The sequence below is a fragment of the Camelus dromedarius genome, chromosome 26, assembly GCF_036321535.1.
Source record: "Camelus dromedarius isolate mCamDro1 chromosome 26, mCamDro1.pat, whole genome shotgun sequence".
Taxonomy (NCBI): Eukaryota; Metazoa; Chordata; class Mammalia; order Artiodactyla; family Camelidae; genus Camelus; species Camelus dromedarius.
Window position 1 is genome coordinate 12,466,261 of NC_087461.1, and position 14,104 is coordinate 12,480,364.

The window sequence follows — 14,104 nt, forward strand, 5'->3', positions numbered from 1 at the left end:
TACACAAATGGGCTTTGGTTTCACTTTTTTTTTTAATTTATTATCTTTTAGTTGATAGAATTATAAATCTCAAAGTAAACTTCCTGGAGCAATGGTAGATGATGTCTTTTAAGATCAAACCAGATATTTACTTCATGCCGAGTTTGTTCATCCATGCATCCTGAAAGCCAGTAGTAAATAAATCTTAAGAACCAAAGGTCAAAGACAAAAACAGGTAATGTCAACACTCTTCATTTCAGTAAACACAGAATCATGGCAGATGTTTCAGCATCTTTATCCAGAGGTCACAGAGAAATTACATCCTGGTTTTCATAAGTGCTTTTGATTACGTTTAAGGATTTAAGTGGATTGATTCAAACCACCCAGCCCTCTCCCTGATTTATTCTTTAGTAAATAACTCTCCCTTTGAAGTCTACAAAAAATGTTTTGAGGATATAAAAAATATTTTAGATAATAAGGTGGAAAAAATCTGTAGCTTCAGAGGAATACCCTACCATTTGCAAGAGTATTGGAATAATATTACCAGACCTGAGATTTAAGAATAACCAAAAGGTAAAGACAATATTTTCTGTCACATTTCAGCTATTCAAACACTTGCAAATGGTATTTCCAAAAACAGGGCAACTACCAATTCATTAATTCTCATGTTGTACTTTTTCCCCCCACATTTTAATATACCTCAAATCAGGATGCATCCGACAAACCACGTTATGTCATGGCTTAATTTATAGCATTTTTTCCTTTCTTAGTAGTACATGAAATAACAGTATTCTTTATAATGTGTGTTGTCTTAGATCTAATGAAATGTGGTAGATTTTGGAATTCCTTTTCTCCTATCTTCTCTCTTTCATTCCTTTATTTTCTTCTATTTTCCTGCTCCTTCAGTTTTCCTCTCTCTTTAAAAGCTGTGTACATACACACACACACACACACACACACACACACACACACACACACACACACACACACAGCTGTCTGAGTTGGACCCATCCAGCACCCCCGAGAACTGAGGACCTCTCTTCTCCACCAGTCCATCTCTAAAGAATTGGACTGGGGTTCTTTTTCTCACTCCAAGCCAAAGATGGGATTCTGCTAAAGGTGAACTTCCTGTCTCAAAAAGAAAGGGGCAATTCACAAGTGAAGCCACCTAGTGCTGGACTTTTGTTTGTTGGGAAGGTTTTGACTACTAATTCAATCTCCCTACTGATAGTAATTGGTTAGTTCAGATTTTCTATTACAAATGCTGCTGAGGATGTAGAGAAAAGAGAACCCTTGTGCACTGTTGGTGGGAATGTAAATTGATGCAGCCACTATGGAAAACAGTATGGAGATTCCTTAAAAAATTAAAAATAGAACTGCCATATAACCCAGCAATACCACTTAAGAGTGTTTATCTGAAGAAAATGAGAACACTAATTTGAAAAGATTTCTGCAGCATTATTCACAATAAGCCAATATGGAAACAATTTAACTATCCCTTCATAAATAAATGGATAAAGAAGATATGGTGTGCACACGCACACACACACACATACACACACAGTGGAATATTATTCAGCCATAAAAAAGAATGAAATCTTGTCATTTGCAACAATGTGGATGGATGTTGAGGGCATTATGCTAAGTGAAGTAAGTCAGACAAATACAAATACTATGTGATCACTTATGTGTGGAATAAAAAAAATAAGCTCATGGATGGAGGTGGGTGGTGGAAGAAATGGGTGAACAGCTCTTGTTTTTGTTTAAATAAATTGACAAAAATTTAAAAAGGGGCATTCAACTCAAGTCCCCCTTACTATGTGGAAAACATTCAGTAAGAAGCAGTTGCAGGGCGAAGTGGGAACTACTCACTAACACTAAGGATGCTGGATTTGGTTTCCTAATCCTGTCCCAGTTCCTCACTAGCCAGGGTGATAAAAGATTGACTTAAACTCTTTGTTCTGAACTTGGGGAATGAGAGAGCAGAAACGTATTTTAGCTTTTCTCTTCCCTCATGGGAACAGGTTTGTGGCCAAACCTTTGCTCTAATAAAGATGCCAGCTTCCCCAGGGGCCCACATGCCTTGCATGGCAAATGTCTCAGTCTCACTGCAGCCACACTCTGGATTCTATTTTATCTCCAAAAAGCTTTCTCGTGGTGTCACCAACACACAGGAATCATTAATTAATACAAGCAGTGTGCAGGGGGTAGGGGGAGGGGATCCAGGCCAACTACCACCCACTTCAAATTAAGTTCTGTTTTTTAAAGCCTTGAAGTTTGGTGAAGGTTTTACTTTGCTCACAGGTTAGCTAACCAAATTGGTGGAAAACAAAAGAATCATAGTATAGCTCCCTAAATTGCACTTTATTCTTAAGTTGGATTGGACACAAGTTAACGAACCTTTAAATCAAGGCAACATTTAGGAAATAAATACAGGAAATAGGAGGAATAAAGGGAAAGCACTTGGCAAATAATACAACCGCATACAAAAATGTTGGCTGAGAAGTCACTTGTTGGCACCTACTAATATTCCATTCAACCTCTCTCAAATCCTCCCTTTTCTCTACTCCCAAGCCCCTTAGAATATATATTTCAAAAGGCTTCTCACCCCTGAATGTGATTTGGTGCAGCCACTGTGAAAAACTAAAAAACTAAACTAAAAAGAGATTTTTAAAAAACTAAAAAGAGATTTTTAATAAACTAAAAAGAGATTTACCATATGATCTAGCCATCCCACTCCTGGGCTCATATGCAGAGAAAAGATATATGCACCCCAATGTTCAAAGCAGCACTATTTACAATAGCCAAGACGTGCAAGAAACCTAAATGCCCACTGATGGATGATTGGATAAAGATGTGGTATATATACACAATGGACTACCACTCAGCATAAAAAAGAATGAAATAATGCCATTTGCAGCAACATGGATGGACCGAGAGATTATCATACTACGTGAAATAGACAGAGAAAGACAAATATATATGATATCACTTATATGTGGAATCTAAAAATTGACACAAATAAATTTATTTGCAAAACAGAAACAGATTCACAGACAAAGAAAACAAACTTATGGTTACCAAAGGATAAAGGGGGTGGCGGATGGATAAATTAGAAGTTTGGGATTAGCAGATAGAAACTACTATATATAAAATAAACAATAAGGTCCTACTGTGTAGCTCAGGGAACTGTATTCAATAGCTTATGATAACCTATTATGAAAAAGAATATATATATGTATAACTGAATCACTTTGCTGTACACCAGAAATTAACACAACATTATAAATCAACTATATACTCCAATTTAAAAAAAGTCTCCCACCCCTTCCCTGACAGAGCTTTCTCAGAATGAACTAAGCTGAGTAGCCTCGATTGGCAGCTGCATTTGCCTGTTCCTCTTTGATTCAAGTCTCTACACCTTCTGGAGCTGGAGCTTGGTGGTCAAAGTTCTTTTGAAAATCTGGAAGGTCTGGCTTCCCGCGAGCAGCAGCTTTAAGTGAATCCAGAGAGGAAGCAGGTATAGAGGTATAGTGAATGTTATCTTTTAGAAAATCTCCATTGTGAAGGGGCAAAGATGCAAAGAAAACTGTAGTTTCTCATAATTGACAAGAAAACAAGGTGTGAATATTTATGATTCAGTTTCTTGGAGGTTACTTCATAGTTTACTAATATAAAATGTAACACATTTCAGTAAAATAAGCAGTCAATTGTCTATATATAGACATGGCCATTCTTCCAGCAATTACAGGTCTTGGCTTCACCTAGTTACGTAAATATTAAAATAAACCTCAGGAAAAATTTACGCTGATTCCTTTGGTGAGATTTCCCTCCTTTTAGCCTGATAAGTCTTGACACATCACCACATCTCTAGATTCACAATATGTCTTAGTTGTCACAGTCTTGGACTCTGGAGTTAACTGGGGTTTGACTATTAATCCTTTGCTTACAAGCTGTTTGATCTTGGACATGTTACTTAACAGCCCAGGTCTCAGTTTCCTCATCTGTAAAATGGGTATAATAATGTTACCTAATTGTTTCTCATTTTCTGTCTACTATTGAATCAATCAACTTTCAAGTTTTCTTTATTCCTTCTCATCATTTCTATTTGTGGGAAATTATACATAATGTACATAATATTCTTATTCTTTCAGTGGTTACCCTTACATTTTTAGCAGGCATATCTAACTGAAATTCTGTAAATCATCAATGTCTCTATGCGTCTCCTAAACCATACACAACCTTAGAATGCTTTTGCTCTGGTCTTTTACAACTGAGTGTGGGCTGGTATTTCAGTTCCATCTTGTTTGCTTTACCACCAGAATGAGTCATAGTATTATTATTTCCTCAATTATGATTTGAACTTTGTTGATTTACCTATCTGCTCATCAGTTTCTTTGCATCATATTTATTTGTTTGGGTTCAACTTCCTTTTAATTAAAAATATACCCTAAATATACCAAGATAAATTAGGGGGTGTTTCTCCAGCCAGCATTTGTTATCAGGAAACTCTTTCAGAATGTGACTACTGATGTCTTTAGCTGGCACTCACACTCGAGTTCAAGATCAGCTGGGAATGAAAATTTAACTTAACAGTTATTTTCTCTCAGAATGTTGATACTCCTCAATGTCTTCTGATTTCTGTTGTTGCCTTTGAGAAGTCTGTTGACAGGATAGTGGTAATTCCTTGAAAGGCAACGTTTCTTTTCTCCCCAGGTACTTTTACAGTCTGTTCTTTGACTCTGGTGTTTTGTCTTTCAGTTTCACTAGGATGTGTCTGGATGTGGTCTCACTGTGCTTCCTGAATCTGAATATTCATGTCTTCCATCAATTCTAGAATATGATTAGACATCACCTTATGAAAAATTGCGTCTCCTCTATTCTCCCTAGCCTTTCCTTATGGAACTCCTATGTGATGTATCTTGGATCTTCTCACTCAATCTTTCATGTCTCCTATCCTCTCTTATATATATTCCATTTCTATCCATGCTTCTGGGTCACTTTTTCACATCTAGCTTCCAGTTCAAACTTCAAAACGACATTCAATCTGCTGTTTATCCCACCATTCAAGTTACTATTTTATCCATTCAATTAGTGTCTTTTTTTTAACTGCTAGACATTCTATTATTTCACTTCCAAATGTTCTCATTTATTTTTTTCTTCTCATGTTGTCTGATATTTTCTTCAAGTCCTTGTATTTAAGTCTTTAGTCACACTAAGTATACGTATTTTACAGTCACTTTCACATAGCTTGTTTACCCGTTTCTGTTTACTCTGCGGGCTGATCTGGCCTGGGGTAGGCTATTTCCATGCATCTTTTGTTCTTCGGGTTTGTGAGCTCACGTTAAGTGAGACTTGTCTGTAGGGACCCTATCTAGGTTGAGGTACTCCCTCCAGAGACATTTTCCACTTTCTTCTACCAGCTATCTTGGGGGTAGTGTAGTCTGAGACCAATTTTAATATTAAATTCTCTGGTTATAGTTTCCCAGACGATGCAGGTTAAGTAAATGAAAACCTCAAAATCACATGTGGTACAGACTCATGTTTAAAAATCCCCACAGGATACTTTACTTTCCCATACCCACTCAGGCCAAACTAGCAAGGACAGACTAGTGTGTTAGGGTCTGTCATCACTAAAGGATGGGTTTTTATTTTTTCCACTGGAAGCATGTATCTTTGAAGGCACTGGCTTTGTAAGAGAGTTTCGTCTAACTTCCCATTTGAAATGGGTCCAAGTCTTTACCATCTGTCTCTGCATAAAGGTTAAAGTCAGATTATTGAGACAACATCTCCCAACCCTGGCTCCTGGGAGGCCCCAGTTCACACTTAAGCTCTGAGTCTCAGATCCTCATTTCTGTCCCTTGGATATCTCCTACCTTCTTGTGAGCTACAATAAGCATTTAAAAGGCTTTTAAAAAATAATTATTATATTCACTTAGCATTTTTATATGTTTTCTAGCAAGAGAATTATCAAGTTCTCTATTCCATAAAACTGCCACAATCAAATTCTTCATTTGGGTTGTTAACCTACTTGAATGTATTACTTTGAGAAGAAGAAACCATTTTTTAAGTGTGGAACGTAGTGGTATAACAGCAATAGGTGCTCATGTAATGCCACGTCCTTGGATTACTAGATCAGCTGAAAAATCAGGCCCCGTAGATGAATAAAGTCTTATGAGAAATAATTGCTATTTGATTTTTTGTTAAATAAAATAAACATTGAATATTTTCACAAGTTTTGTTGCTCTAATAAGACAAGATTCAAAGTATAGCCACTTGCAGACATTTGAGATGCCACACGTGTAATAAGTTTTCCCTTTCATGCAACTTCCAGATTTTCTCAAGTAGGGTCACCATTTCTTAAAGGCCAACTACTGCATAATGATAATAATAATTGTTTATATGTACTTGATATTTGTCTTACAAATATTTTAGGAGAAAAGCATCACTAATTCCTTTATAAATCTTAGCAAACATTAATATCTCATGAAAGAATCAAGTTTTCTGGAAAATCTTAGAAAATATATGGGATGTTTATATGTTGCAAAGGGCATGGGCTTGAGAGACAGATGAGTCTGGGCTCTGGTGCCATCGCTACTATTTATTGGCTGTGTGACCTTAGGTGAGTTAATTAACCTCTCTGAGCCTATTTTTCTTCATCAGTAAGAAGATGAGAGATACCTGGCAGGATTAAATAAGAGTGGGGAGGATAGAGCTCAGTGGTAGAGTGCATGCTTAGCATGCAGGAAGTCCTGGGTCTAATCCCCGGTACCTCCATTTAGGAAAATTACAATAAATAAACCTAATTACCTGCCAAAAAAAAAAAAAGGACTAAACAAGATAGTGAATTCATCTAGCAAGTACTAAATGAATACTAATGAAAAGACAGAAAGAAGGACAGAAGTTAAAAAGAAGGGACGGAAAGAGGATGGAAAACTTGAAATGTTAAGGGATTCTGGCTGCCAGTGCATCTCATTTCATTTAAAGAACAGGAGTATGTTGGCCATGTTCTCCAATGAATTAGCCTAATGCTAATTTCTGAGTAATCACTGTTTAGATTGTTCTCATTTATGCAAATTCATTTCATGTCTTATGGGAAGTTTGATATAACAACAAAGACAAGTCGAACTGTCTAGAGCCTTGAGATGTTTGGACAATCCATCCTTCAGGAAGGTCCTTTAGGGAACAGTGGAAGGTGTCAAATTGGGACCCCTCCTGGGAAAAGAGTCCCCAAAGTAACTGATGAATACTGTGACAAGGAGAAACACAGCCTCTCAGTAAACTGAACTTGCAACTTTTTTCCTTAAAAATAAAAAATAAAAAGAATGGGGTGGGAGGGTATAGCCAGTGCTAGAGTATGTGCTTAGTATGCACGAGGTCCTGGGTTCAATTCCTAGTACCTCCATTTAAAAAAAGAAAAGAAAGAACATTTTTAAAAAAAGGAATCACAGAGCAGAAGGATGGGAGGGACTGAAACTATACAGTGCTTTTGACCAGCACCCACGACAGCCCACAGAGTCCTCATCACCCTCCAGAAATTTCTAAAAGAATAAAAAGACTACGTTAGTGGCCATTCTTTCTGCTGAGATGTTTTCAAGATGTCGGTTCCTGACAAAGAGGAAGTATGCAGGAACCCCAGACACCCTCAGAGGAAAACAAGTTAGTCCTGTCTCCCCCTTGTTTGGTGGTGTTTATCAGTGTGGGCTTTTAAATAGGTCTCTGTCCTCAGGAATGTTGAAAGAGCTCAAGTATGTAAAGGGGTGGTCAGCTCAAGACTAACCTGACAGCAATTAATTCCTCTCTGGATGAGGACTGCCTACGTGCTCTGAGCAGAGATGGGCTGTTCATGTCACAGCCCAGTCTGTGAATATGGTTTTTCCATCCATTTCTGAGGACATTTAATTAGGGGAGACGCTTGCTCTGAGCGAGCAGGTAGGCTTTTACATCAGGCAATCTCTCAGGAGATGATCTGTGTCACCTTGGTGATGCCCAAGAGGAAGAATATTTTGTAAGGGAAGAGATGAGACATCACAATTATCCTTGGGTCCTACAGGATTTAGGGTGGGACAAACGCTAAAATGCACTGTGTGTGAGACTGGATGAAGGTGGTAAAGATTTAAAGGCTACTCTTATTTTTCTTGCCCATCAGAACCCTGGGCAGGAGCCTTCACATCCCTAACCCCAGGAAAAACATGTTGATCTGAAAGCATCTGTCTAGATGCAGCAAAAATGATTGTCAGCAGCACTGCAGCTGCACACATGCAAATGCTTGTTCTGAACTAGCATCACATGAACGTGAGATAGTGAGTGTCAGAATCTGTTCCTCTAGGTTAAAACCCTGATAAAGTAGAGAGAGGACATTTAGAGAAATGGTCCAGTGAGAGGCAGCAGCATTGTTTAATCTGACTTTATGATGCTATTAGTTTCAGCAAGATTGACCACATTCTGGGTCATAAAACAAGACTCAACAAATTTAAAAGAATTGAAATCACATAAAGTATAGTTTCTGTGACAGAATTAAACTAGAAATCAAACAGAACTATCTCTGGAAAATCCCTAAATATTTGGCAATTGAACACAAGAAATAATCCATGAGTGAAAAAGGAAATCTGAAAATGAATGAAAGTTGAATGAAAATGAAGACAATACATCAAAAAATCAGGGATGCAATAGTTAATATCATACTGACTGCGAACAAGGCAAGAATGTTTCCTTCATTATTTCTATTCAGAATAGTACGGGAAGTCCCAGCCAGTGCAGTAACAAAGCAATAACAAGAAATAAAAAGTATACAAATTAGAAAGAAAGAAGGAAAATCATCTCTATTCACAGAAGAAATTACTGTCTTCATAGAAAAATCTAAAAGCATCTACAAAAAAAGCTACTGGAACTAATAAGTGTTTTGAAAAGTTACAATTGATTACTAAATATTTAACAGTATTTCTGTATTTTGGCAATAGACAACTGGAAATCAAAATTCAAAGAAAAACTTACCATATATAACAGTGAAACCGAGGGTAGTCATCTGTTAGATCCCTTAAACTATAACTTGTTTAATAAATAACATCCTGTAACTTGCCTGCACTGACTAAGCTCGCTTTAATGCTTTAATTGTTCTTGCAAGTCGCATACCCTCCAAGCTTCAGGTATCTTAGACAATGTATCACAAGACTCCTTCACCCGCCCCCTACAGATAACACCTCTGATGTTGGGTTGCTATAGTACCGTTGTGTTGCAAGAACGTAGAGTTAGTCTTGCTCAGGTCAAGCCAGTTGAGACCACCCACCATTAAGCTTGGCCTGCGCAAGTGTCTGATGGGTGACTTTTTGACGTCACAGGGCCCCAAACTCCACTCCAGATCATGCTAACACCACGATTTTCTGAACATGCATCCCAAGAAGAAGCATGTAACTCAGATACACCTGTGCACAACACAGATTACTTCACCTTTTTCTTGACTCCAATTATCTTTCCTCATGTCTCAGACCACCTTACTTCCTTGTCCCATAAATATCCAGCTTCTAGCCTTCTGGGAGGCAGATCTGAGACTAGTTCTGTCACTTCCCTGCTTGGCTGCCTTGGGAATAAACCCTTCATCTGTGCAAACCTTGGCGTGTCAGTGTTTGGCTTACTCGTCAGTATTTGGCTTGCTTGTCAGTATTTGGCTTACTGAACATTGGGCAAATGAACCTGATTTGGTAACAATAGAATTAAAAACCATTAAATATTTAGGTATAAATCTAACCAAATATATCTAAGATCTGACTCTGGAAAACTAGAAAAGAGTGATATTAAATACGACATAAATAAGTTGGGAAATAGGTCCTGTTCATGGATTGTAAGACTAAATAGTGTTAAGATGTTAAGTCTCCCCAAATTGATCTACAGGTTCAAAGCATTCCCAATAAAATAAAAATTCTAACATGTTATTCTGTAGAAATCAACATCACAATTTTTAAATTTATATGTAAAGGCAAATGACTAGAATCTCTGAAATAATTATGAAAAAGAACAAAGTTGGAGGACACATGCTACCTGATTTCCAGACTTGTTTTATTATACAGCTGCAGTAATCAAAACAGTGTGGTGCTGACAAAAGGACAAACAAAGATGAATAAAACTGGATAGAGTGTTCAGAAATAGACTCATGCATATATATTCAATTGATTTTCAATGAAAGATCAAAGGCAACTCAGTGGAAAAAAATAGTCTTTTCATCAAATGATCTTGGAACAATTGGACATTCAGTTGCAAAAAAAAAAAAGGAACCATAACCTGTACCATATTAATAAATAACACAACATGGATCATAAACCTAGATTTAAACCTAAAACTAGGAAACCTCTCAAAGAAAACAGAGGATAAAGTCTTCATGACCCTGAATTAGGCAAGCATTACTTAGATACACAAAAAGCATGATCCACAAAAGGAAAAGCTGATAAATTAGAGTTTATAAAAATTTGTAAGTTATGCTCTTTGAAAAAAATAGCACTCTAATGAAAATGAAAAAACAACTCAATGGCTGGAAAATGTATTCAAAACACATATTAATAAAGGATTTGTATATTGAACTCTCAAAATTCAATAAAAATAAATCAACCCAATTTTTAAAATGAGCAAGATATTTGAACAAACATTTCATTAAAGAAGCAATACGAACAACAAATAAGCAAATGAAAGGATGCTCAACGTCATTACTCATTAAGGAAATGCAAATCAAAACCACAGTGAGATACTGTCAGCTATCTGAATGGGTAAAATGAAGAAAATAAAGAAAAAAGAAAGAAAAGAGAAACTGACAATACCAAGTGTTGCTGAAAATGTGGAGCAACTGGAACTCTCACACTGCTGGCGAGGATGCAGAATTATTCAATTTTTACTTTGGAAAACAGTTTGGCAATTTCTTATGTATACCCCCCATATGACCTAGCAATCTCAAGTCAAATTTACTCAAGAGAAACAAAGATATAAGTAAACACAGAAACCTGCATGTGAATATTTATAGCAGCTTTATTCATAATCACCCCCAAAAGGAAACAAACCACATATCCTTCAGCTGATGAATGATTTAAAAACTGGAATAGCAATATGATAAAATCCTACTTGACAATAAGAACTGAACTACTGGAACATATGACAATAGGGGTGAATTTCAAATGAATGATGCCAAGCTTTACAGATTTACAAAGGCCACATGGTATTTGATTACATTATAGGATATTCTGAAAAGAGCAAAACTCTGGGGACAGAAAATTTATCAGTGGTTGCCAGAGCCCGGGGGTTGGAGAAAGGGTTGCCTACAAAGGGACACAAGAGCATTGTTTGCGGTCAGGGCTGTTCCATGTCTTGACTGTGGTGATTTACACGACCGTATGCATTTGTCAAAACTCAGAGAACTACAAACTAAAAGATAAATTCTATTGCATGTAAATTAGGCCTCAATAAACCTGACTAACTTTTTAAAATATTTCTAAAGATTTTTTTAAAAATCTGTTTGCTGGGGAAAGATATGAAAAGGATCAGAGTCAAGTAAATGAGGGAAAAAAAAAATCTAAGAAGGAAGCACAGCTACTTAATCCAGAAGGAAAGGCACCTAAAGAGAGAAAAAGGTTTTCAAGAGAAGATGAAACCAATACATTCGTGTTAAGATGTGTGCAAAAACCCAAAACAGAACAGGAAAAAAAAAGTTTTATCCTGGCCTGAGAGGTCGTCAGGAAAATTGAGAGTATCTTAGGAAATTAGAAATAATTTGCCAGCTGCTCTAAAGCAGAAGCAACTGAGTCACAGAAAGAGAATGGTAGACAGAGTTCTAAGATGCCCCTCCCAGTCCTGCCCCCTGTGCACCCGCTGTGTGTATAACCTCTTCCACTTGCACATGGGTGAGACTTGTAAATACGATAGGAATTTACTCCCATGATTAGGTGATTAGTCAGTGGACTTTGAGTTCATCAGAAAGAGCTTGTTCTGGGTGAACCTGACCTAATCAGGTAAGCCTTTAAAAAAGGGGGCTGGGTCAGACTGAAGGGAGAGGTTCTCCTGCCCTGCTGTGAGCTGCCTGTGTTGGAGTCCAGGAGGCAAAGACCTGAGGGCAGCCTCTAGGAGCTGAGGGTGTCTCCAGCTTAGAGTCAGCAGGGAAACGGGGATTGAATTCTGCCAACAACCCCAAATCTCAGAAGAGATCAAAGAGATCAAAGCCCCAGATAACACCTTGATTTCAGCCTAGAAGGACTCTGAGCAGAGAACTTCTGACCTTGAAAAACTGTAGGATGATAAGTGTGTGTCAGATTAAGGCACTAAGTTTGTGGTGATGTTGTCCCAAAGCAATAGAAAAACAATTCAAAGCTAGTTTAATATATGGAGATATTTTCAGGGCTTTGACTCCTACAGTTCTCACCCAATAGTAAGCTAGTTTTAATGTTTAATGACTTACTATATATTGAATCAAAAAGCATCACAAAAGACAATAGCATAGAGAGAAGAGGAGAAGGCTAAGGGTATGACATGTTTGGAGAATAATCTCTCTCAGTCCCATCCAGCTGTGGCCAAGAAAACCCCGCACAGACTGATGGGGGAGGGGGAACCTTCTGTGGGAGGTTTCCTGGTCTTGACTCACTGTCCCTACAGGTTTTCCTTCTCTTTCTCCGGGGCCCGACTGCAGTCACCCAAGTCCTAACACTCCTCTCTGGGCTGGACACCCGCCCACAGGTCTTTGACATCCAGACCAGAAACATGTCCACGTTCACTGGACTTTCTTAACATTCATTCTCAACACAGTCATTCGTGAGGCGCTGAGCCAGGAAATAACCACTCAGCTTTGTAACTGTTAAGAGAAAGCATGAATCATTCCTGAAGCGTCTTTCCCTATAAGTGAAATAGACAGGAGACTCCCCACCGCCAAAGAATGTTATTTGAATTACAGGTTGTAGTATCTTGCAAATAAAAAAAAATACATTCTTTTTAACTTTTTTTCTAGTATTTAAACTTTTTTGGTTGTTGTTTTAGTGTGCGGGGGAGTGGGGGGATTGGGTTTATTTATTTGTTTGTTTGTTTATTTTAATGGAGGTACTAGGGATTGAACCCAGGACCTCATGCGTGCTAGGCACGCTCTCTACCACTGAGCTATACCCTCTCCACCCCAAAATACATTCTTAATTTTCATAATATCATTAGTTCTTTGACTTTTGTAACACTGTTCATTCTAAACATCATATAATGAAAACAGTAAATAATAACTTACCCTGTAACTTTTTAATCTGATGAAGTCAACCTTCATAGAGACGAATCTATCAGAATTTCGACTAATGTTCTTAAGGTGTTCTACAAGATCTGCACAGAACTTGTAGCCTCCTTTAAGCACACACAGGACCATAATGTCACAGTATCCTATGTCTTTCATAATATCCTTAGCCAGCCGCTCAATTCTGAAAGAAGGGATTAAAAGATACATTAAAGCAAAACTACTTCTGAGTATTTTTGTTCCTTTCAAAAAATGCACGATGTATTATACACGTTAGATTATGCAGGAGAATGTGGAGAAGACAGAAGCCCACAGATAAAGAAGCTTTGTTAATGTTGGACAGAGAGAGAGTGTTCAAAACATATTTCTGATAACTACTTCATCAACTGTACCTTTTTGCTCCTCTGCATCACAGAAATGGTTAAGGTGTAAAATATGTCAAAGGTCATGAATGCTCTAATTTGACTGCTACAGAGCCTGGTTGTTAACCTTGACAATGCTATGAAGGTATGTGGTGATATTATACTCACTTCGTAGAAGAGAAAAAGGAAATGGAGAATGACTCACCCACTTTGCAACACTAGAGGAGACTGGGAGGAAAGTCAAGCCCATGGTAACTATCAAAATAACATTTGTCCTACATTTGATGAAGTTACCTGTCTGAAAGGTGCCCCAGGGTACAACCCCAGTGGGCCTCATTCCCATGGATCACAATGTGAATGGTTCCTCCTGGGGGTTACTCAATGGTGCAGCCTTGGGCTGGCACCTAACACCTAATTTGTAACTGTCATTGTATTTTTTCTAATTATTTCATATCTCTAAGTCCATTGTCCATACACCCACATAACATTAAAACTTTGACCGGAGGCAGGATCTAAAGTGCATACT

General features: G+C 37.7%; 1 protein-coding gene across 2 annotated transcripts in view; it reads right to left on the bottom strand.

Annotated features, from left to right (window-relative positions):
- PRTFDC1 (phosphoribosyl transferase domain containing 1) overlaps window positions 1–14,104 on the bottom strand; it is an 82,612-nt gene that overhangs the window by 55,629 nt on the left and 12,879 nt on the right. For both annotated transcript variants that reach the window (XM_031444676.2, XM_010981958.3), the window contains exon 3: window positions 13,217–13,400. In XM_031444676.2, the coding sequence (XP_031300536.1) occupies window positions 13,217–13,400 (184 nt within the window). The remainder of the gene's footprint in view (window positions 1–13,216; window positions 13,401–14,104) is intronic.